We start from the raw sequence: 24,684 nt of genomic DNA on the forward strand, positions 1-24,684 counted from the left end.
GAAAAGTGTCACCTGAAATACATAATTTTAAGCACTGCTCTATTTTTACAAATCATAATAGATTAAAGATTTTTGTTTGATCAGTATTTTTTTTGATACAAAAAATACCAGAATTAAAACATTTGTTGCATTTAATATTATTTTTGTCTATTTGCATTTTATTAAGACTTAAAAGTCTTTATTTCTATACAATCAATAAAAAGCAAATATTTTAGAAGTACCTCACTTGTAATTAAATGGCTTAGAGAAAAATGTAAAAGAATATGCTGAATATCTATCTTAATTAATTAAAGAATAATAATTTAATTAGAAATTTATTAAAATAAAATTTGCGCAATATAAGCTAATTTAAATGTTTTTGATTTATTATTTATGATACAGTCAAAAATATTAATTTTACTACCAGCCTAAATTTATTCCTATTCAGAAAATGTAAATTTTATTTTAATTATCATTTTTTACTGTCTCTACTTAATATGTATGTATCGTGTGATTAACTTGTAGGAATTTTATTAATTTTTAAGGAGACTGGTACTAACTAATAAAGAAAATATTTATAAAAAAAGGCATGAATACAAAATTAGAAATGAAATTTTTGATCTTTCTCTTTCTTAAAGTAATCACAAAAATTTTTTTAAATTAATTTTATTTCTCTTGCTTTATTTTCAAGGTTAAAATAATAAATAAAAGGAAATATTTAGATTTATATTTATTTGATGTTACTGCTAAAAATTAATTTTAATTATCTGGAAAATTCAATCATATATTTTTAAGATAAGTAATTGATTTAAAATTGCTTAATGGACTCAAATTTTTTATCGAGCCATTAAAAAACACATTTATTACTTAATAAGTGTATAATGTTTATTCTCTTCCATTATATTTATGATGTTACATGTAATAACAATTAAAATCTTTCTATTTATTGATCTCATATACCTAAAATAAAATTTTCAAGTGTGAAATAAGTCTAAATAATTTTATAGAAAATAAAATTTAAATGAAGAAAATATGAAATAATGAAATATTATAATCTTATAAATTACATTTTTCATTGATTAAATTTATCAATAAATTTAATTAACTTTACAGAATTCTTCCTGTATTATTCTACTTTCAAGGATAAATTGTTCTCATGTTTATATTATCAAGTAATATCTTAGTTTTAAATATTATAAACTCGAATTTTTTTTATATAAAACATAAATTCATGTCATTCTAGAGTTATAAGTTCTGAAATACTGTTTAGTCATAGAAAATTGAAAAAAAAATTTTTAAGCTACAAAAATAAGTTATGAGTAAGATTTTATTAATATTTACTTATATTAGTACCTAGATATTAGGATGTATTTATAGTTTTTCTAAAAAAAGTTCATAGTATTTTGATTATTTCTAATCTGGCTGGTATATCTTCTAATCATAATTATTTTTAATATTAAAAAGATATAATTATTATTAGTACGTCTTTTTTTTTAATATAGAAAGTTCAAAACTTTTAAATTTTGAATTAGTTAGTTATAGCCAGAGAAATCAAAATTTTAAGTTAATTTCCTGTTTTATTTTGCATTTATAGAGTTCAAGTGGGAGAACAGCTTTAGTGAAATAGACATCGCTGTTTGTTTTTTATAATAGACTTTAAAGATAGACCTCTTTAAATTTAAGATTGAGTCGCAAAAAATAATATATGTAATTTAATCAAGCTTATTGTTTAGGGTAAGGAAAAATTTTAATTTGTTTTAGCATTCAAGTACTTGATATACGTAAAAAAATATAATATAAGATAAGCTCGAAAATATCTTAAATTGAGAAAATTAACTAGGTACATTTCTTTTAAAATCTATAAATAATAGAAAGCATATGATAAAATAATATGAAAAATGCCTAAAAATAACAGGAAGAATCCAGTAAAATAAAATAAATTTGATATTATTTTAACATATAAAGTCAAATAATTCATAAAATAATTTGTAAATTGAAATATTTTTTTTGCATTGAATAATAATTTAAAATTGAATTTGGAAAAATATTATAAAATGTTTATAATAACTTAATTTTTTATAATTTTATAAATAGAAATTATATAAAAGATTAAAATTTAAAAATAGCCTAAAAATTGTAATTAAAGGCATTTTAATTTAAGTAAAATTCTATTTATATTTAAACTGTCTATTTTATACTACTGAAGGCAAATAATTAGTTTATGTAAAATAAATGAGTTAAATATTAAATACAATTTTTTGTGTAATTTAAGATACTTATGGAAAAGTATACAAGCAAGTATTAATTTAATTCAATTAATTGCAATAATTTATTTATTTATTTAAATTTCATAATTTTTATAGAGTTGAATCTTTATAAATTACAATTTTAGGATATAATTTTAAATAACTCATATATAAATGTAGGTAGTTATTTTTACTATTTATTTTATATATAATTTATAAATTTATCTAATTTACAATAATTTGATTGAAAAAAGATTTTAAAATGTTTTGAATTTATTACTTTTTTAAGCTACCTTAGTTTAGTCTTTCTTTGTTTTTATTATTATTATTATTATAGAAACTTAAAGTTATAGTTTCATTTCTTAATTAGATTAAAATAAACTTATGATTGAATGAATAGCGTTGGAAACATTTATTAATAAATATGTGTCTCTATTTAAGATATTTATTATCAGAAACAATTGTATTAATAGTATATTTATTCAAGTAATACATGTTAATATTAGAATAAACAAATATTTTAAATTAGTTATTAACATAGCAATCAATTTTCTATCCATCCATCCATATTTCATTTGTTTAAGTTAGGTTTTTACATAATATAATAATTTATTTGTTTAACTGCTTATTTTTTTTGTAGCTTTACATACTCTAGAAATACCTAGAAGTATGAGATTAGTTCAGTAAAGTAACTATTAAGGGTTTTAATCTTATTTCAAAATTTACTGCTTGCCTTTGATGTTAAGATATTGATCTCCTTTCGAGTTAGTACTGTTATTGCTATTATTAGGAGAATTAATCTGATTAGTTTCCAAGTTTGTCAAAGCTTCTTTGCTTTCATCGTCTTGCTATTCATTTATTGAAGAGGACTTTTAATCTTACTCATTTTCGGAATTTAAATTTTTGATTGTTTGTTCATTATCTTTACCCTTTTTTTATTTAGCATTCACTTTCTAATTTTTGCTTTTCTACTATCTTTTTTCATCTTTATCTTAATTCCTCTTTTTGCTGATAGCCTTTTCTGAAATAGATTATTTTTATTCTAAATTTAAGTCAGCCTTTTTTTTAGGTTATCTTTTTCTCTCACGTTTTTTTGAAACGCTCAAATTTTATGTAACATCAGTTTCGACCTATTAGGATTCCTATTCGATTAACTATTCTTCTACTTCAATTTTTTGGCTCTATTTTTCAGTTTCTATTTAACTTGATATAAATTTTGGTGTTTATTCTTCTACTTCTTTGAGTTATAAACTTATATTATTTTAGCTTAGTTTCTAAACTTCAATGTTATTTTATTCATTTTAAATTAAATTAATGATTATATTATTTTTATTACTATCAATGACTGAGTCAAATGGATTTTTTTCACTAAGGCAATGTATGTTTTAAATAAATTAATCATTTTCTTATTTAGTATCTAAAATATTTTTTTCAGAAGAATTTTAACTGTCTACGCTATTTTCTTCTTATCCTAAATCATCATAATTTGAATATTTATTATAGATCTCAGGAGATTAAGAATATTTGTTTGAAACTAAATCTGTTTCTTCTTCTTCTTGCTCTACTTCTTTATCATTAAAATTTCCTGATTCGTCTATTATATCTAAATATTCACATACTGAAGAAGGAAATTCCTAAATAGGAGGAAGATTTTCTCTAAAAATAGTAAGTGTTTACTCTTTTAAGTTTATTTCTTATCTATACCTTGTTAGTAGATGAGAAATGCTTTAAATGCACGTTTTTTATTTTTCATCAAAATTAATATGAATCTCTTCAAAGGAAGCATTCTAATTTACTATTTATGCAAATATTTAAAGGTCATGTTTAAGGATTTAGTATTTAGGTTTTCTTAAGTTTAAATAAAATACATTTTTATCCTTCAAGCAACTTCCAGCCTCTATTAAATCAATGTTAAGCTCTTCAACAAAAATTATTTATGAAAGTATAAGAGGAGAAATTCCTTGATTAACACTTAAATAAAGTTTATTTATGTTTATTCTCTACGAAATTATTTTTATTATATTATAAATTTTTTAAACAAGTTCATATTACTCTTCATAGTAATATTCCTAGAAACAGAATCTTATAGTAACAGACTCTATAAGCTTTAATTTAAGGGCTCTCTCTAATTTTTTATGAAAATTATTATATTTAAAATCTTCTTAGCTTACATAATAGCTCTGCATATGATGATTGATTTTGTTATTGTTCATAGAGTTGATTTGAAACTATTTTTATAACTGCTGCTCTTGATAAAAATTAGAATTTTAAAATTTAAAAGGTTATGTCACAGGAGTACTGTAATTTAAATATTATTCTTAACTTTGGCTATTTCTATTCATAGATTAAGGAAGCTGATTAGGATTTTTTGTTTAAACTGGAGTTTAAATAAAATCATCTTCAGATTTATTTTATATTTTTTATTCACTAATTTACTACAATTTAAAATCTCTAATAGCTTAATCTCCATTATAATTTGTAAATTCCCTATTCTTAAAATGCTAGAAAAGATATAATTACTAGTTAGAGCATAAATTTTCTCTAATTTCTCCTTCGTTGAATATCTAAGAGTATTGATTTTAGAGATTAATTTAAACTTTGTCTAAAAATTCAATAAAGTCTTAAATTAATATATCTTTTTGAGAATAGCAAAAGTATAATCCTTAAGTATTAGCTTGTAGATAATGTTATTCACTAGCTTGATTTTGACATATGCTGCAAAATGAGTGCAGAGAAGATTTGAAAAATATTTGTTGGTATCTATAGTTTTCAAATTCAAGTTACTCTAAATTTTAATTTATTTCTTGACTTTACAAATAATTCTCTTTAACCAAGCTCTTTTTGCACACGAAATCTTTTTCAGGGCAAAACCAATTTTGAATTTCCTCTTAAATTTGTTAAGTGTTAGGATTATCTTTTAATCTATCTCCAAATTTAAGCTTACGAAAGGCAGTCTAAATCTCTTTATTCATATTTGTGAAAGCTACTTTTTAGAAGCATATTGGATCTATTCTCACGTCAAGGACTATTGGCATACATGTACTGAACTCAAGAGTAATGAGGTTGTTCCAATCTTAATTATCAGGTATTTTTAAATGTAATTCATTGACTTATGAAAATAAGTCGTTAAGAGTAATTGCTAATTCTTTAAGTGATTGCTGCTATAGATCCTAATTCGATCTGAAATCTAATACAATTTTATCAATAACTCTTTTTAAATACTTTCTACCACTTTATTAGAAAGTAGGAACCAAATTTATTTACTGTTAATTTCTTTAAGCATCCTAATTATATTACTTGTTGTCTATTTTATTAGAACAATCGTTCTCCTTGTTATAAGTTTGCTAATTGTCTGAAATATTCTGCTATTTATTTTAAAAACTAAGCTATGCTAAGTAACTTTAACAAGGTTTTTGAGTATCACTTGAGAATAATTACTATGAGCTTTATCTTTAAAACTGTAAGGAATTTACTAATGTGTCCAAATTTTCTGCTTTATTCTATTCAACAATTTCATCTTTTATGACAGCATTAGCTATCTCGTTTCCAGATGTATTCATTTTAGATAAACCACCATGGGTTGTATTATTATTTCCTCTATATGTTCTATTGAAGTAAGCTTCTCCTTTACCTGCTGTTTTAGAATGAGTTTGAGTAGTGTTAATCTTAGAGTTCTCTGCTTTTTAAATATTATTTTAAGCTTTATTATTTTTTTAATCCTTTTTATTAGTTGTCTTATTTCCTAACTTCGACCTAGTTTTTACATTTGTATTTATATCATTACTTGGCTTTTTGCTTTTCTTCAAAAACTTTCCCTTTTTATAGGCAAATTAATTTTCTTCTTCATCAAGTTCTTCTTCCTTATTTTCATTATCATACTATTAACATTCTTCCTCTTCTCCATAATTTTCTATCAATTACTTTTACTATAATTAGTTATCTGTTTCTTCTATGTCCATTTTAAAATCTACTACTTCCTACTATTGACTATACTTATTTATTTGTTAATTATTGCTGCTTTCTTAATTTTCTAATACTTAAGTCTAGCTTAAAAAATGCTAATCATAATTTGCCTTAATATCCTTAGATATTGCATTACATAATTTATTGTTTTTTGATAATTATTATTCTTAACTTTCATTTTCAAAACGTTTCAAATACTCTTGACCAACTGCATTTACTATATTTTAACTTCCTTAGCTTGAATTTGTGGTTTAATCTAATGCTTTTTATTAGCTATCTATAATTACTCTAATTTGATCTGTAGTCTAACTTTGTTAATTATTACTGTTATTTTCACTACTACTTTATTATCTACTTTTTATTAATGCAGCATTTTTACTTTAATCTGCTTAATCTATCTAAATATTTTAAAACAGCATTTTGCCTTGATTTTCTTGCTATGAATTTAAACTATTGTTAATTAGATTATCGCTTTTCTAGTCATAAATTCCAAAAGTAGAGCCTTAAGTAAACTCTCCTTTGTTACTTTGGCTACTTATATCATCTTTAAGGTTAAAGTTAGAAGAACTTCTTCTACTTTGTCTTTGGCTCTATGGTACCTATGATTACTATTAATTCTATAAAATTTATTAATTTCCCTACTTTGAGTATTCTTACTTAATACTACTGGAGCATTCTCTTAGAAAATAACCACTACTTTATTAACTTCCTTTGCTATTTGTAGAAAACATTAAAATTTTTAGATCACACTAGCACAATTTTAGTTTAAAGTATTTGCTTGGCACTTTCATTAACTCTTTTAGTATATAATTATATTAAGATAAGATTGGATTGCCTGATAAGTCAAGCTTTAAACCCTTTAATTCCTCTAAAGCAAGAATTCCTTCTACAAGAGAGATAAGACAAGGCAAGGTTAAATTACAAAATCCAAATGAAAGCTATAAATGTCTAACAGATTTTAGCCTTACTATTAACTTACTCAGACTCTATAAATCTTTAATTGCTAAAGGGGTAGCATCAAAACGAATTTTTAAACGTTTTAGATTCTCTTGCCCCTTAAATAAATTGTCTTCAAAAATCTGCTATAACTTTTCATAAATGAGCAAATCACTTGTAAATGTAGCATTTAATGTATGAATTTATTTCTTGTCTATATTTTTAAAATGATCCAATATGTCTTCTATTGTTTAAGGTTTAGAGAATACTATGTTTTCTTTTTCCTTATGGATCATTTTACACTAGAGAAAACTATTTCTTATTATTGTCTAAGTAAATGAATAAATATTATATATTGTGTTATTCTTTTTATATTAAAGAAGCTTTCTAATATCTAATCAAAAAAATACAAACCAACTACTATTTATGTTTTACGAATAATTATTTATAATTTATATTAATTAATCTAATTATCACTTTTTTCTTTTCTTCATATTAACATAACTATACTCTATTGGCTTTACGCTTTTAAGGTTGCTCCCCTTTCTTATTATACTAATTGCCTCTCTGATGGCAGCAATCCTCATGACCTTAACACCTTCTAAAATTAAATATTGTTTACTAACTATTTCTAATTCTAAATTCAGCAAAATAATATATATGTCCATACATAATAAGCTAATATGATTTCAAGCAAATTGAGGAATACATATCTTAATTTTTATTTATAAATAATTTTCTTTTTAGTTCATTAATTTTTATTCATATTGGATGCTATTTGGAGAAAAAATCTCAATATGTATATTTCTAAAAAAAAAACTTGTTACTTCAAAGTTTCGAACTCGGCTATTTACAATTACCTCTTATCTTAATAATTTAAAATTATTAATGTAAAACTCAGAATATCAGTAAATCTTGAAAATTCAAATTAAATTTTTCTGAATTTTAGTCCGCCATTTAGCCATTTTTGCCTTAAAATAGTTTATAGACAATCATAATTTAAAATAAAATTTCTTCTTTCTATCAGATTTTTGCATATAATTAGCTATAAATAATCTTTTACTAATGATATATGAAATCATATTACATCTCATTTTCAATTATAATAAAGTAAATTTTCATTTTTCCTCAAAGCATTTTTAGTTATTTATTTAAATTGTAAAAAATATTAGATAATAATTTATTTTTTATGCAAATTCTTTTTATTTTTCCACAATTAAAAAATAATTCGAAAAAATAATTTTTATTTTGAAAATCATTTTTTTATCTTGTTTTACAAAAAAAATGAATTTTTATTAAGAATTATGTAATTTTTTGTATTTTTAATTTTTATAATAAATTTCATATAATTATTTATTTTAATATCACTATGGTAATAATTAAAATAAGATATTAAATAGATGTTTGTAATGAATAAATTCGATAAATAAAATTTACTTCATTTTTAATTTTTTATGAATTTAAAACAATAAATTGAAAGTTAGCATTTCTTAATCTACATAATGAAACAGATTAAAAATAATTTTAAATTATGCAAAATAATTTTTTAGTTTAAAAATAAAAACAAATGATTGATTATATTTAACAATAGGTGAATTGATAGATACGTTGTAATCTATTAAAGATTCTTAATTTTAGGATAAATTTTTTAAAAACTCAAAAAATTAAATCAAAAATTAGTGAATTATAGCAACAAATTAAAATTTTAAGAAATTTGAAAATTCTTTTTAATATCTATGTATTTTATATGACTTAGATATTCTTTTAATTAATAAATCTTTTAATTAAAAGAAATAGAGTGTCGTATATAATTTGTAAAAATTAGCCTTTTTTCTCAAAAATTATATATAAATACATTTTAAGAAAGTAGAGAAAATTTTTTATCAATAGAAAACTAAAACAATGAATTCAGATCAATAAAATAGGTACAGAGGAGGTGGAAGCAATATATCTGTAAGCTCTATGAGAAAAGAGCTTATTAAAAATAACATTGATATTGATAAGGATGCAGATCTGGCATCTCTTTATTAATAGTTTTTACAAGAAAAAGGAGTATATTAGCCAAATCAATTCAGCACACCATCAGAGTAGAATAGAGAAAATGGATAAAGATAGTCACATAATTTACCTCCACCAAAGGAAAGATAACAAAGTATTCAAGGTATCTTAAATATGATTGATCATAGCAAAGAAAAGAAAAATAATTAAAATTATGTGTTTGTTGATTAACACAATTCTGATGTGACATAAGGATAATCTAGTAATTAAATGCCAAACAGAAATGATATTGCAAGCAATTAAAATATGCAAATTCCAGAAGAAGCTGAAATTAATTAAAGTAGTGCTAGGCAGAGTAGATTTTAAGCTTTTAATTTCGGGTAACAGAATTAAAGTGGTAGAAATTCTCTTTAAAATAACAGAGCGTCTTCTGCCTCAATGAATAGTAATAGATTAAGTGGTAATTAAAATGGGTTAGGCTTATAGAATTAATAATAAAGGATTTCTAATGAAGGGGGAAATAGGTCATAATAAGAAATTTAATCATATTCACCTGTTAATTATGGAAACTTTAATTTTAGAATGAGTAATTAAATTTATAGTCCAGGAATCAATAATGGTATTCGCTCATCATCAAATGGTATGATGAATAATTAATAAGGTTATTTTATAAATGAGAATTCTAGTAAACGAGTATCTAATTAAAGTTATAATAACTTTAACCAAATAGAATCGGCAAATAGAAGATCTTAACAGTTAAATTCTCCAGTACCTCAAACAGGAAAGAAAAATTCTTTGTGGAAGAATGGAGAAGAAATTAATGATTTTGCAGGGAGTGCTGTTTTTAATAGACATCAATACACACCTAATTATCCTAAGAGCACAAGCATAACAGACACAAAATGGAAAGGACTGCTGGATACAGCTCGTGAGCTTTCATAAAAAAAGTAGAGGCAATCTAATGATTCGATGATGAATATCAGCTAATATAACATATTTAGTAATAAAAAGTCTTAAGTTGAAAGTAGAAAATCTGAAAATATTGCAGAAGTTGATACTTCATTCCAATACTTAAGCCAATAATAAAAACTAAACATCAAAGATAAAGTCTTGATATTTTTCTCAAAAATAGAAATTAGCCATATTGTTATGTTTATTATGGTTGGTTTATTTTGTATATTCTTCTTATAAAATATTTATGATTTTCTTACTCATACTCCTGAGTTAGAATATTGTGATTCTACTTTAAGATAGGAATAAATCGAAGGTAGTTCCTGTATTCCTTGTCCTTAGAATGCAATATGTCTCAATAATAATATAAAATGTAAGCATTCGTTTGTTCTTATAGATAAAAAGTGTGTTACTAATCCTTAAATTGAACCTAACACTATAAGGTATTTAAGCACTGTTGTTTAAAATCTTTAATATCTATAAGCATAGTACCACTGTTATGACTCTAATTCTAGCGGATATGGAAATAATCTTAGCAGGCCTTACAAAGAACATAAATGGGAATCTATAGTTAATATACTAACAATTCACCATAGTAAAGACCTACTTTTTTATGACACACTAACTAAGGTAAAAGATTACCTTAAATCAAAAAGCATTAGAGAGTAATTCGATATAAATTATGATTCTTTAAGAGATACATACTATGTTACAACATTTAATCCTTCCTACTATTGCAGGTATATTAGTTAATTTCAACTAATTAAATTTCTAATTTTAATATATATTTTTATATAATTAGGATAAGGCTCTGGTCTATTCAAAATGTTAACATAATTATAGCTGTATTGTGTATTTTCTTTTTAATTTTCTTGCTATACTAAGTGGCAGCAGTTAGGAGATTTATTTATTTCTTCAAACTTTACAGAATTTAATAAAAAATTGTTAATGAAAATAAAATTTAGTAATAAAATAATTCTTTGCAATAAGATCTAAATAAAAGCATAAAAGATAATCAGTAATTATATTAATAAGGAGGTTAAGTTTCTTAAAGATTTGCTTCTCCTTAGAATTCAAATGAATAAAGCTTTTCATAACGATACTCATAACAATAAAATCCATCATAATAACAACAAATAAAGCTTTTATCTTAACAACAATTTTTATAAGTTCCTTAGAATTAACAAAATTATTTGCAAATCCCTTCAAATTAATAACAATAATAGCAGTAGCTTAAGTTAGATAATAGTTTGTTGAATTTGTCTCAAAGAAGGGGAAAGCTAAGTTGATTGATTATTTTCTAAAATTTGTCAAAAAAAATCTATTTATTTTAATATCTTATTTTGTATAAATTCATTAAGTACTAGTATAAATTATTATAAATTAAATTAAATTCATTTTATTTATAGTTATAATACACTTTAAAATATAAACTAATATTTAAACAGCTAATAAATATACTTACTGTTTATGATTGTTCTTAAAATTTTGAATAGCTAACCCTTGATAAATTAAATAAGGATAGAATTAAAAATTTAGATTTATTAAACATTTTAACAATTCCTTGATTAATAAATTTAAAGATTGTGATACAAAAGTAAGAATATAAATATTCAAAGTAGTTAGTTTACTTTTAAAAGAGATAAAATATTTTTTTATATTAACATATAAGTGATGAGAAGAAAGATAGATAACTTTTGTTTTAGTTAGAGTGAATAGTTATTTATTTATTTTGTCTAATTTATTTTTAGTTAGTTAGTTATTTATTTATAAAGGAGATTAAGAAATTATATTAACTATTTATTTTTATAATTAATAATATTTATATACAGAAACATTATTCATTCATTCATTTGTTATTTATTTATTTAATTATTAATTATTATTTTTAATCAGGATTATATTTCATCTTGAATGTTAAATTATATCAGATTTTATATTTTATCATCAAATTTAAATGATCTTTTTGGTAAACCCTTTCTCTAGGCATAGTTTGTAGCATTGGTAGTTGTTTAAGCGTTTTCAACGGTTAAAATATACCCTTTTTCTGTATGTAAATTACCATAAGAATTAGATCTTAAATTAGAATGTAAATGTTATTAACTATTTTGGCTATGATTGTTATTGTTGTTTGTGTTATTGCTTGTATTTAAGTTGTTTGTTAAGTTTAAGTTTTGCTAGGTTTATGGTGGTTAGTTAGAATTCAAATACTATTTTAATTCTCTCTAGCCACCTATTGCTGAGCTGCCACGAGATTTATAATTATTTTTTTCTTTGTTTTCAATTATAACATTCATATTTTTATTATTCATTTCTTAAAGAATATTTTGTGAGATGCTGCTGTTTGCATGATTTAAGAATTATTATGAAGATGGTGTTATAGAGTTTTAATAATGTTTTGGAGATATGCTGTTAAAGTATGCATTTGTGCTATTTTAATTTAGATTCTAGTTATTAGAGTATCCATGTAAGCTTGGAATATTAACAACTCTGCTAGAGCTATAACTTACGGGAGCTAAATAAGCATTATTTTAATTGGAATTACTATTTAAAGAAGAATTAGCATAAAGTTTAGGCTCTATTTTGACTCGCTGTATGCTTAAGAATTCATTTCTGTTTTGTTAAAGCGCGTTGCTGTTATTAGACTATTAAATGTATACTAGCGTTCCATTAGAATTAACTGTGTTTCTTACTATAGCATCTTCTTTAATTTTTAAAAAGACCGCTTTATTTCCATTTTACATTAGAGGACGAGAAGAAGTTGAGGAAAGAGGAGTTATTCCATTATTTTAATTCTAATTATATTGGTTTAAATTATTTCTGTAAAGTTATCCAGCTATTGAGGAAGATTGAGGTCTTATTGAAATTTTTGCTTGAGCTGTAATATTATTTGTGGTTTCTAATACCTAAGTAAGACCTCTTGTATGAGATAACTATTAAAGCTTAACAGATTCTTACTCATTTAAGCATCTTGAAGCTTCTTCTTTTGCCATTTATAATTCTCTTTTAAGTTGGTCTAATTTGTAAGATAGTTCTTATCTTCCTGACTCTGGTCTCATATTAAGCTAAATGTTATTATTGGATCCAAATTATTTTAGCTGCTGATCACCTTTATCTATGTTAAAAATTGATGTTTCCTCTCTAGAATAATTATTCATAGTACTTATTGCATTTTAGTTTTTATTTTATACACTGGAATATATATTAGTAGTTGAGCCAGATTACTGATTAGCATCTACTGAATAATCTACAACACTTTATGAAGGTTTATAAACACTCCTTTAAGAAATCTTTCTAATATTTTTTATTATGTGATTTGTATTTGATTTCTAAGATAGAGCAGATACTGTTTAAATCGAAGAGCTCGAAGATGAATTACCCTAAGCTTAGCTTTGTAAATCTTAAGTTTATGGTTAATAACCGTTAACAGATTGGTTTTAGCTTTATTGATTAAAGCTTTGATTTAAAAACCCAGTCGTATTATTAGCTAATTTAGATATATCATTGTCAGTTTAATTTGTTTCTTAATTCATCCTTTTCTATAAGTTTAATGGAATGCCAGATACAGGTCTCCTAACAATATTTATATTTTTAGGCTTAGGAATGTTAGGTGCATCTTATTCCTATTTCTTTTTTTCACTTTGATTTTAGAGTGAAGTAGTGGAAGGTTACTATTGAGTTTATAGTCTCTCAAAATTTCTTTTAGTGCCAGTAAATTCATCATGAATAGATTAAGCTGCTTAAATGAATTTTTCGTAGTTTAAATTATCATCCTTAATTTGTTTAAGAAAGAAAAATATTAAAATAATGATATTTATTATAAGTGTATTTAATTAATTTATATATTTACACTATCTGCAGGTAAAGATTTAATATATCCATTTTAATATTTATGCTCATATGCATCTAGCTTTCTCTACATATTCTCCTTATCCTCTTAATTCATTTTTACACTAGATTTCCCAATTATCATTTATTTTTTAGATTCTAAATAACTTTATTAAACCAAAAGCTAAATAAAATATATTCAATAATTTATTCAAATCAATTTACTTTGATTTTGCTTTATTTCTTGTATCCACTAAAATTAAAGTATCTGTAATTAAACTGTGCTTTATGTGATAATCTAATGGAGTATCTGTAGTAAAACTAGGTGTGTGATTAACTTCTATAAGATATGCTTTTAAATCATCATCAAGCATAATATCAAATCTTTTTTTAAAAAATAAAATATTAACAATTTTATTTATTTCCTGATTTTAAATTTACCCAAAAACCTCAAAACACATTTCTGAATTCTCTTCTTTTAGCTAACAGCTTCTATATAAATGGCTAAGATAAGGTTAAACACTGCACATAGTTTTATTAACTATTTGCTTAATTTACAAAAACACTCCAGTTGCGTCTTTTCCATTATCTTCTAAATACTTTTGTATTAAAAGTTAGAATTCAAAATAATATAAATATTAGATTACTTTTAATATTGATGAAAAGCTTCTTTTATGGCCAACGTTATCTTAGTTGGCATTTGAATTAAATTAAAATTCAGGATTGTGCTTGTTTACAGCATAATTTGTCAAATGCATGCACATATTTTTCAGATTTTTTTTAGAAGGCTTGGAATATTTGCAAGTAGCAAACCTAGCCAATCCTTCTCTGTAAATAAACACTTTTAAAGGACACACGCTCTTAACTAAAACATACACTCTAAAATCAAACTTAAGTCCATCAATCAAGAAAGGATGTTTAATATATTCCTAAACAACCATGTGCTGATCTTATTCTATTTTAATAATTAATTATCTTTTTTAATATAGAAATTAAACTAAAATATTGATAAAAAATATGATAGAAATTTTTGTTATAATGTTAGTTTCATATCTATAGTTAAATCTTGGTAAAAAGAGTTTAATTTTTAAAATTATTTACTTAGCGTTGAAAATTTTTTAACTAGATAAATTCCTTTTCCTTAACAACTAGCTTCTGGTTTAACAATAAACACAGGTTTTTTAGATTTATTTTTTTCATAAAAATTTCTTAAATCTTCATACTAGTAAGGTAATAGCCATGTGCGTGGGCAAAAGTCAAAATCATCAGGAAATTTCAATCTCATTTTTGATAAGTTCTTTCCTAAATAATTCTTTTTTCCTAGGTTATAAGAACCTGGGAAATGATTAATTTTTTGATATGGAAGCATCCTGCGCAAATCATCTTCGTTAATATAAAAATCTTGCCATTTAATATTCCAATCTGCGTTAGATCTGTAAGTTATATTCCAATTAAATGATTCTGAGCATATTTGTTTTATTACATCATATTTTGTATCTGTTATAATTAAATTTTAGTTAACTTGCATAATTAAAATGAACTTGTCATAAACAAATAAATTCATATTTTTGATATTTGATAAAGCTGTAAGAGTTTATTTATTGCTATCATAATTTTAAAAACTACTATAGTTAAATAATATATCTATCTTAAAAATGAATTTAACATTTTTTTACTTGACAGGTCAACCACTATCTTTTTGCTCTTTCTGGGTTTTCTTTTTAATTTGATAAGATGCTATAAAGTAAGAATAGCTCCTTTTTAATGAACATCAAACTCTGTATTTACAGCTTCTGATTCATCATCTGATTTTTTCTCATCAGATTGTGATTCATCATTTTGATTCTTAGAGCTCTTAGATGTAGAATCTAATTTACTATAAGAAACTTGAGCTTCATCTTTAAAAGAGCTACTTTAGTAATCTTCCATCTAGCTAAAAAATTATTTTGGTCACTTCTTTAAATTTTTGATAAAGATGTTTAACAATTAATCTTTTTATCTACGAATCAATCAATCAATCTATTTATCAGCTAAATGATAATGTGTTTGAAAATTAATTGAAATCAAAAAGTAATTAAATATTATTTAGATAATTTCCAATCAATTATTTCTATTTTTTTTTCTTAGACTAATTCATTAGAAGAATCATTTTCTTTTAATTGGTTAGAAAGAATAGACATTAAAAAATTAATAGTAAAATAACCATAATTAATTTATGTTTATAAAGTAAAATCATAATTTAAAATATCAAATAAATCATTCCTACCTACTTCTTAAATCTTAATGCTATGCTAAAATCTCATCAAAGCTATTTTATTTTAATTCTATTTATTTTCAACCTGTACTATGATTAATAAATTTTTGATTATTTTATTTTCAAAAGTAACCCAAAAACTGAAAATTTCTTCTTCATATATTTTAAACCAAACACTCAATATAGTTATGACCATTATTATCTTTGAATATGAGATATCTATATTCGAAATACATTTTTTATGTTTTATAGACTTTTAATAATATATCGAGTTAAGTGAAAAATAATTTAAAATTAGAAAAAAATAAATAAGCATAAAATTATATTTTAGATAAATGAAATACATAGCTATAACTGAAAGAAAAACGAATACAATCATAAAATTGAGATATTTTTCAACAGTTTGTTTGATAAAAAAGAAATTTTTTATTATTACACAGGATTAAATTATATATTTAATTTTTTAACCATTATTTCTTCTGATTATGTTTGATTTTTTTATTTATTTAATTGCTTTTAATAATTTGTATTTATTCATGTAATTATAAAACTCTATTTACTGATTTTTGAATTGATTGCCTCACTATTATAACTTCTTGATAAACTCTATAATATTCTACTTTGGGTTTTATTTAAATTTTTGAGCTTAGCAGCCAACTCATAAATGAAGAAAGTGTATAAATACTTTCAAAATATTAATTAGCAGTTAATTATAATTAAAATTTAAAATATTTAGGATTATAACAAAAAATATTTATCATTTTTAATAATTAAAGGAAATAAATTTGTTAAAATTAAGTTAATTTTTAATAATAAAATTTATTAAATATCAAAAATATAGTATTTGGTTTATAGAAATTTATAATAAGTGAAGAAAGTTATATTTTTTTGAAATTAATTTGGAAAACTTCTTAAAATACTTATCCTACAAAAGAATTTACACTTTAGCATTAACTTAGTTATAAAAAATTTGTTTAGTATTATAACAATTAAAGATTCTTTGAACTTATTTAATTTACCATATTATATGCTATTTTATGTAAATTCTTTAAATAAATAAATAAATTTTTTTGCAAATTAAAAATTGTAAAAAATATTTTTTATTTAAACATTTGATCGTAATTCAATTTACATTTTTTTTGATATATCCTCAAACTAACTATTATGTTTAAAATTTTAAATATTTATTTTATAAATTCTGCAGAAAAATTTTAGTTTAAAAAAATTAGCAAAATTAAAATTTGTCTTTAAAATACCTCCCTTATATTAGAGATTATTTATATGCCTATGTAAATTCATAATGGCTTTAATTTTATTTTTTAGTTGAGTAGTATATCCTTAAATAATTTTTAATATAAATACTTTTAATTTCATGCTTTTTATAAACATAAATCTTAATATAGATGGCAAAAAACTTATTTTTTATAGCAAAAATAAATCTTTAACTATTATGAATTATTTTGGTTTTAAGCTCATTTTTTTCAACAGAATTTGCTTTAAATTAAAACTTTTACTTTCTAGTATTTATCTGAAAATATCTTTTATTCAATTCCAAGAAATTAATAATTTTAATAAAAATTGTATTCTATAAAGAAGCAATAGAAATTATTATAAGAAGATATTCAAAATGACAGATAATAAAGACGACTCAGCTGTTAAATAGGCTCTTTCAAAATATATGGAATTTTATAACCTACATAAATAAGCAACAGCTTAGGAATTAACTTTAGGCACTGTTTTTGGTTATTGCTCTGGTGCTTTTACAAGAAGAATGGCTAGAGTTGGAACTTTTATATCCGGAGGATTATTTGTGACTGCATAACTCCTTTCATTCTAAGGATATGTTAATGTTGAATGGAATAAGATGGAATAAGATGCTATTAAAGCATTAGATTAGAATGGTGACAATAAAATAGATATGTAGGATTTCAAGATAATGTATGATAAATATTTATCAACTTTGCAATATAGATTGCCAAGCAGTACTGGATTTGCAGCTGGTTTCCTACTTGGATGGAGAGGAAAACTTATTTGAGTTAAGCTAATTAAATATCTTGATCAATCCAAATCTCTAAATAAATAGATAATTATACCCACACATTCATGCAGGAATAATTCTATGTCTTATTCATTATATATTTTATAGGTTATAACTTGTAAAATCAAAATATTTGATTATTAATTATAGAATTTCAGAATTTAGAAATATTTATTAAGTCTTAAAAAACAAAAATAAAAATTATAAAAATGCTAAATTTTTGTCAATTTTTATCATCAATCTGAAATAATTTTTTATAAAAGTTAAAATTACAAAGGTATAAAACATATTTAAATACATCAAACACCTTTTACATATTTATATAAGTCATTTTTTTAATATTTTTAATTATTTATGCAGTCATTTCAATAATTTGCTTTATTTATTATAAATAAACAGTAAGCTTGAGGGACATCATAGTAATTTATAAAATTATAAAATTATTCTCACTGTTAGCTTTATCAAATTTCAAGTTGAATTATTTTGTTTTAGATCGAGAGGAAATGGAACTTTGATAATTGAACGGGTTTGCCTTCAGCAATTTACTCTATTTTAGAGACACGAGCAAATAAATCAAACTAATTAAATTTCTCAAGTATTAACTAACTCAATTAATAATAAGTAATTAAGTAATCTAAGAATACTATTGAGTTTTAAATTTCATAGGGCAGTTCTTAGTTTTTATCAAAATTTCTAAGTTTTTCATTTAATGATTGATTTAATTCATGAATAGATATTCTTAAATACCCTTAAGCTATTATATAAAAGCTCTCAAATTCTATAAACGTTTTGTCAAATATAGCTGCAAATTTTTTGTCAGATTGAAGCACCTATTTTCTACTAACGTTATTTTACATGTTATCCCAAAAAACATTAAAGGAGTTTCCATATTTTACTTGGTATTCTTTGATCACCACTTAGAATCTTGCAAAGCTTTCTTCTTAGATATAGCTTAGAAAATCACTCATGTTAAGTTAATTTATAGATTATTCACTCATTTATTATAGTTTACTGATTTTAATCATAATATTTTTCAAGATAAAAAATTTAATTTTTTCTTTTAAGCCATCAGTCACATAATCATTAGTGTCATCACATAATTTCTAAAGTCTGTATAAGAAACGGCAAAAGTTAATTTGAGCAAGAATAATTTAATCGTTTTAGCTGAATTCGTCTTCTACTTCACTTGGTTATATAAATAGTTGTTACCCATTTTACTAATTAATTTATCTTTCATTTAGCTATGATTTATCTGATTATGCATAAGATGATTAAGTTTATTCCTACTTTTCAGGAACTGAAGGTAAGACATCTTTTTAATTTAATTTTGGTGTTAAGCTATTGACAGAATGCCTTTTTTCTGAAATATCTGCCTATTTATATACCTATCCAACATATTACTCTTAAGCCTTGACTTACATAACTTTTGCTTTTTGTGGAATAGGTGATAAGTCTTATCTTAATCCTATAGGGTTCTATTAATATTAAAAGTTATTAAAATGTTGGTTTTTTTTTTTTGTATTTAAAGAGAAATTTAAGTATAAATTTTATACCTGTGACTTAGGGGATTAAGAAGTAATATTTTCTTTGTTCTTATTATCCATATATTAATTCATTTAAGGTGGTAATGAATGGGCTGTATAGTGGATTTATTTATCTACTTTTTCATTAGAAGCCTAATTATTTTACAGCTAAACATGTTGTTCATGCCTTACCATCATAGGAGTTGCTACTTATTTATCATTTTCTTTAGAATTATGGAATTAGTCAGTAGAATGAGCTTTTTCTTAATTATGATGTCTATTGTGGGAATTTTCTTCTTTTCTATCAAATAATTTTAAAAGAGGGTGATCAAGCATGTCTTTTAATGAAAAACGCTTTGATTCATCGATTGTTAAGCAGCCTCGAATAAAATCTTTACTCTCTTCAGAAACAATAGGTGTAGCAGGAAAAGAGACTGGAATAGAAGTCATTTTATCGACGAGTTACTTTTCTGTGTCTGCTACCCAAGGAGTTATGTTGTAAATCATTTCATAGAATAACACACCAATAGACCAGATATCGCTCTTGAAACTGTATTCATTTTTAGTGAGAGACTATGGACACATGTACATAGGCGTTCCAACATTATAGTAAAATTTGCAAGGTTCTGCATTTAGGTCTTTAGAGAAACCAAAATCTGCTATTTTAGGAATTCCTTCTTTAACTAAAATGTTTGCAAGCTTCAAATCTCTATGAATAATCTGAATATAAAAATAAAAATGAAGCGGTTTTAAATAAAAACATAATATCAAATCATAATTTTGTAGCAATTTATTTGACTTTTGATATCAATTAAAATATAAATTACCCCTTTGTTTTGCATTTCATCTAAACCATTAAGAAGATGCTTAAGAATTTTTACAGCAGGCTTTTCAGAAAATGTTCCATATTTTGTAATTAACTCCTTTAAGTCTCCATGATCACAAAATTCTGTAATAATGTATGTATTATTAGCAGTATGAAAAACATCAAACAACTTTAAACAATTTATATTATTAAGTTTTTTCAAAACACTTATTTCATTCTTCAAAAGAAAACTTTGAACTTCATTCTTAATTCCTTTCATATCTATTACTTTAACAGCAACAGTATCGCCTGTTGTTTCATTCTTACCTCTATACACTTTGCTTGAATAACCTTTACCTATAATATCAGGCAAGCAGTAACTATAGTTTTCTATAACTTTTTTAGGGACAAAATACTACTACTATTATGGTTATTAGCTCTAATTTTATTATACCTAGATCTATTATTGCTACTAAATTTACTGAGGTTATTAGCCTTACTGCTAAACTTATTACTGTTGTATTTATAATTATTATTATGCTACTTACTACTATTAACTTATAACCTGATTCACGCCTAACAAATTCACTTAGTTTATAGAACTGCCTCCAACTAATTTTGTATGTGGAATTTGTTTTTATGCTTATGATCCAGGTTAAACAACTGTGAAAGATGGTCTAATTATTTAATATTGCTATTGCATTTTTGATGATAAGAATATTTTAATTATTATGTTTTATATTAACTATTTAAATATTAAAAAAATTTCTTCAACTCAATATAATTTTTTTTCTTTTTCATAAAATCATCAAACAAACTTTTCTGTTCAAAACTTAACAATCCTATTTAATACGTTGAAAAAAATATCATCTTTAATTAATTGATAAGTTATGCATTCAAAAGACCATCCATCCAGCTATTTATCTTTCTTTCACTCTGGATATTTTTATTACTATTTTTTTATTTTATAGTGATGCAATTTCTTAATGGAAAAATACTTAGTTAAATTATAAAATTAAAGTTATACAATAGCAACCACTGTAAAGGAGGAATATTTATGTTAACTTTTTTTCATATAAACAATTAAGTAAAAAAAATCATATATGATTAACTTCAATATTAACATGTATGCTTTTTGAAATAATAATTTTATTTTATTTAAGAAAAGGTTTCAACTCTAAAAATTGAATAACCCACAACCTAATTAACTCTAAAATATAAATTTCAATTTAAATATTTAAATTTATTTAAAATATTTCTTCATCAGTTCTAAATTTTAACTAAAAAATAGTTTAGTAAATGGAATTATTTTATTTTAATCCTTAATTTTAAAAGTTAATTTTTTATATAGTAAGTTCTATAAGATTAAAATTATGATTTAATTATTTTAAATATGTGTTATTTTTAATAATTGTAACTAAGTATTGCAAATAGTAATAAAATAGAAATGTATCAAGATTTTACCGAACAAAGTAATAAATTACAATAAAACATTACATAATCTTCAAAATTAATACCAACAAAACAAGTATTAATTAATATAATTAATAATTATTTAATAAAACTCAATAAAGAAACTTTAAAATAAGCGAAGATAGAATTTAATATTGAATGCTCGGAATCGTCCCTATACTATAGAAAAGAGTACTTGGAATATATAATTGGTCTCGTAAGCTTTTGTGACTCAACAAATATAAATAATAGAAATTTTTTAAAAATATTAAAATATTATTTTTATATAAACAAATAGCAAGAGCAAAAAAATTCTTAGAGCATCCAGCAGGCCCATTTACTATATTTTTTTGGTGTCCTTTAGTTAAATGGTTTCTTACATTGACAAATGTTAAAGAATTGTAATTACCTACCAAACAAGTAAGCTCAAAATAATAGGCCAGTATATTTTTTCTCATTTTTTATTCATGCATTATTCATAATAAATTCAAAAAATTAAAAACGCTTTTTTATTTTTTAGTAAATAAATATTTGATATTTATTATTTAATAAATTATTATTTAATGTTAGTTTTTTATTAAAAAAGCCCTTGCTCTTTCTGGGTTGATATGGACTAGGTAAAAATTTAACAAACTAATCCTTAAAATACTTAGATTATTTAACTATTATTAAAGATATAGCTTTGTTATAACTCCGATTAATTACAATTTAGCAGCATGTTGCATCTTTATGAGTGCTTCTGGATTTTATCAATTATTTAGAAAATGGTAAGTAATTTATTTAGTGCATACAACCTTTTATTTTGAATATTCTAAATATTACCTTAAAAATTTTCATTTTATTAACGAAAAAATCATTTTTTTTTAAATGTATTTTTTTATCTAGGAGGGCTGGAGAACTCTTAGACTGATAAATAACTAAAATAAAATAATTAATGAGATAAAAATATAAAAAAATAAATAAATATTAATAAAAATTTATAATGCTACTAAAGTTTAAATAATTTTTTTTTATTAAGCTGTATTTATAATAAAAAATGCCTAAAGTAAGTAATTCAAATTGTTTATTTTATTAACTTAAAAAGTTGATTTATTTTTTTTGTAATTTTACAATATAATTTGTAATCTAAAAATAAATAAATAAAATAGTATTTCAAATAATTTGACATAATTTTACATAGTTTAATTACTAGTTTAATCAAATTATCGAATAAAAGTTGTATTAGTTTGTAAAAATAATGATATGAATTATTAGATTTAATGTTTATCATTTTAAATATTTTAATTTTATAAAGATTTTGTTAACTTATAATGAATGAGGAGCCTGAACAATTCACATCAATGAGCAGTAAACAATATGAGTAATAAATTTATTGTTTTGTGAATTAAAAAACAATATTGATTATAAAAATGAATTTAATTAAATGGATTTTTATTTTTGAAAAATAATATGAAATCATCAAAATCCTATCGCATTATACGTCAGAGAATATGAAGTTAAACATTGTGAAAAGTATAATCAAAAAAATCTTTCATCATATACAATATATCAATCGTAAAGTTTTAAAGTATATTCATAAATATTCATTTATAATGAATAAAATTGAGAAAATATAAACAACTATTCCAATAAATATTTGATTAAAAATTTTTAATTTAAAAAAATAAAATAAAAGATAACCAATTAAGCTAGCAAAATGGTACAAATCGTCCCTCTCCTTTAAAAAAGAGTCCTTGGCATGTATAATTGGTCTCGTATGATAATTTTAAAACTTTTTTAACAATAAAAGAAATCTTTTTAGAACTTATTTACTTATAAAAATCAGAATATTAATTTTTAATACTACATTTATCATTTGAATATGTTAATTATTTAAAACTAAAATTTAATGAGAAACTAATAAATACTTTGAATTTAAAATTAGCTGTAGCAAGAAAGTTCTTAGAACATCCCGCAGGTCCATTCACTATTTTCTTTTGGTGCCCTATGATTAAATGGTGTATCACTTTTGCAAATATTAAAGATCTTAAATTACCTACTCAATAAATCAACTCTAAGTAATAAGCTGGTATGTTTTTTTTCAAATTCTATACAAATTTCAAGAAAATAAAATGCTTTTTATCATTTTAAACATATATCAGATAAAAATTAACATTTTTTTAAATAATTAATATAGCTATAGCTCTATCAGGTTTAATCTGGACAAGGTAAAAATTTATATTTAAAAAAGTTATTATATTTTTGATATCCTTAAAATAGATACTGCTTTGTTATTACCCCAGTTAACTATTCTTTGGCTGCTGTTAACTTCTTTATGGGTTTGAGCGGTTGCTACCAATTATTCAGAAAATGGTAATTAATTATTAAAAATTGGGAATTAAAAATATTACATAATGATTGAGACATTCATTATTTTTGTTTATAATTTTTTAACTTAAAGAATTAAATCATAAAAACGACTTAAAATTTTTATTTTATCAACAAATTCTTCAGTTCTACTTACTCTCATAATGTATATATTAACCTTATAACTTGAATAATTTTAAAATTATCAAAAGGTAAGCAGGATAACTTTTAGATTGAATAGAAATATTGTAAAAGTAAATAGAGATAGCAAGCTATATTAAATATATTTGAGAAAAGTATTTATATACTTATATATCAATTAATAGTACTTACTTTATATAGATAGATTATAAAAAATTATAATT

At 22.6% G+C, this 24,684-nt stretch overlaps 7 protein-coding genes across 7 annotated transcripts; 4 read left to right on the forward strand and 3 right to left on the reverse strand. All coding sequences in view use genetic code 6, as the record gives it.

The window, feature by feature from the left end:
* Positions 1-2,905: 2,905 nt before the first annotated feature.
* Positions 2,906-6,863, reverse strand: TTHERM_00145290 (hypothetical protein; the record flags this gene model as incomplete). Its single annotated transcript, XM_001011169.3, has 2 exons — positions 2,906-6,805; positions 6,846-6,863. The coding sequence occupies 2 exons, from the start codon at positions 6,861-6,863 to the stop codon at positions 2,906-2,908; spliced, it is 3,918 nt and encodes a 1,305-aa protein (XP_001011169.2).
* A 2,043-nt stretch (positions 6,864-8,906) lies between these two features.
* Positions 8,907-11,362, forward strand: TTHERM_00145310 (Man1-Src1p-carboxy-terminal domain protein; the record flags this gene model as incomplete). The annotated part of the gene is made up of 2 exons (XM_001011171.3): positions 8,907-10,813; positions 10,876-11,362. The coding sequence occupies exons 1-2, from the start codon at positions 9,027-9,029 to the stop codon at positions 11,360-11,362; spliced, it is 2,274 nt and encodes a 757-aa protein (XP_001011171.3). The 5' UTR covers positions 8,907-9,026.
* Positions 11,363-11,965: 603 nt separating this feature from the next.
* On the reverse strand, positions 11,966-15,830 carry TTHERM_00145320 (tubulin-tyrosine ligase family protein; the record flags this gene model as incomplete). The annotated part of the gene is made up of 7 exons (XM_001011172.2): positions 11,966-13,846; positions 13,924-14,068; positions 14,127-14,285; positions 14,343-14,500; positions 14,549-14,856; positions 15,003-15,398; positions 15,578-15,830. 7 exons carry the CDS (start codon positions 15,828-15,830, stop codon positions 11,966-11,968), a joined length of 3,300 nt encoding a protein of 1,099 aa, XP_001011172.2.
* A 1,865-nt stretch (positions 15,831-17,695) lies between these two features.
* On the forward strand, positions 17,696-18,190 carry TTHERM_00145330 (FUN14 family containing protein; the record flags this gene model as incomplete). The annotated part of the gene is made up of 1 exon (XM_001011173.2): positions 17,696-18,190. The coding sequence occupies exon 1, from the start codon at positions 17,783-17,785 to the stop codon at positions 18,188-18,190; it is 408 nt and encodes a 135-aa protein (XP_001011173.1). The 5' UTR covers positions 17,696-17,782.
* Positions 18,191-18,654: 464 nt separating this feature from the next.
* On the reverse strand, positions 18,655-21,287 carry TTHERM_00145340 (Serine/Threonine kinase domain protein; the record flags this gene model as incomplete). The annotated part of the gene is made up of 3 exons (XM_001011174.2): positions 20,544-21,287; positions 19,747-20,436; positions 18,655-19,668 (listed from the first exon to the last, which is right to left on the reverse strand). Exons 1-3 carry the CDS (start codon positions 21,222-21,224, stop codon positions 18,655-18,657), a joined length of 2,385 nt encoding a protein of 794 aa, XP_001011174.2. The 5' UTR covers positions 21,225-21,287.
* Positions 21,288-22,132: 845 nt separating this feature from the next.
* Positions 22,133-22,883, forward strand: TTHERM_00145350 (hypothetical protein; the record flags this gene model as incomplete). The annotated part of the gene is made up of 5 exons (XM_001011175.2): positions 22,133-22,190; positions 22,272-22,415; positions 22,560-22,590; positions 22,648-22,740; positions 22,859-22,883. 5 exons carry the CDS (start codon positions 22,133-22,135, stop codon positions 22,881-22,883), a joined length of 351 nt encoding a protein of 116 aa, XP_001011175.2.
* A 786-nt stretch (positions 22,884-23,669) lies between these two features.
* TTHERM_00145360 (hypothetical protein) lies at positions 23,670-24,556 on the forward strand (the record flags this gene model as incomplete). The annotated part of the gene is made up of 5 exons (XM_001011176.2): positions 23,670-23,727; positions 23,898-24,041; positions 24,150-24,180; positions 24,233-24,325; positions 24,532-24,556. 5 exons carry the CDS (start codon positions 23,670-23,672, stop codon positions 24,554-24,556), a joined length of 351 nt encoding a protein of 116 aa, XP_001011176.2.
* Positions 24,557-24,684: the final 128 nt, after the last annotated feature.

The sequence above is a fragment of the Tetrahymena thermophila genome (genome assembly GCF_000189635.1).
Source record: "Tetrahymena thermophila SB210 genomic scaffold scf_8254747, whole genome shotgun sequence".
NCBI classification, from domain to species: domain Eukaryota; phylum Ciliophora; class Oligohymenophorea; order Hymenostomatida; family Tetrahymenidae; genus Tetrahymena; species Tetrahymena thermophila.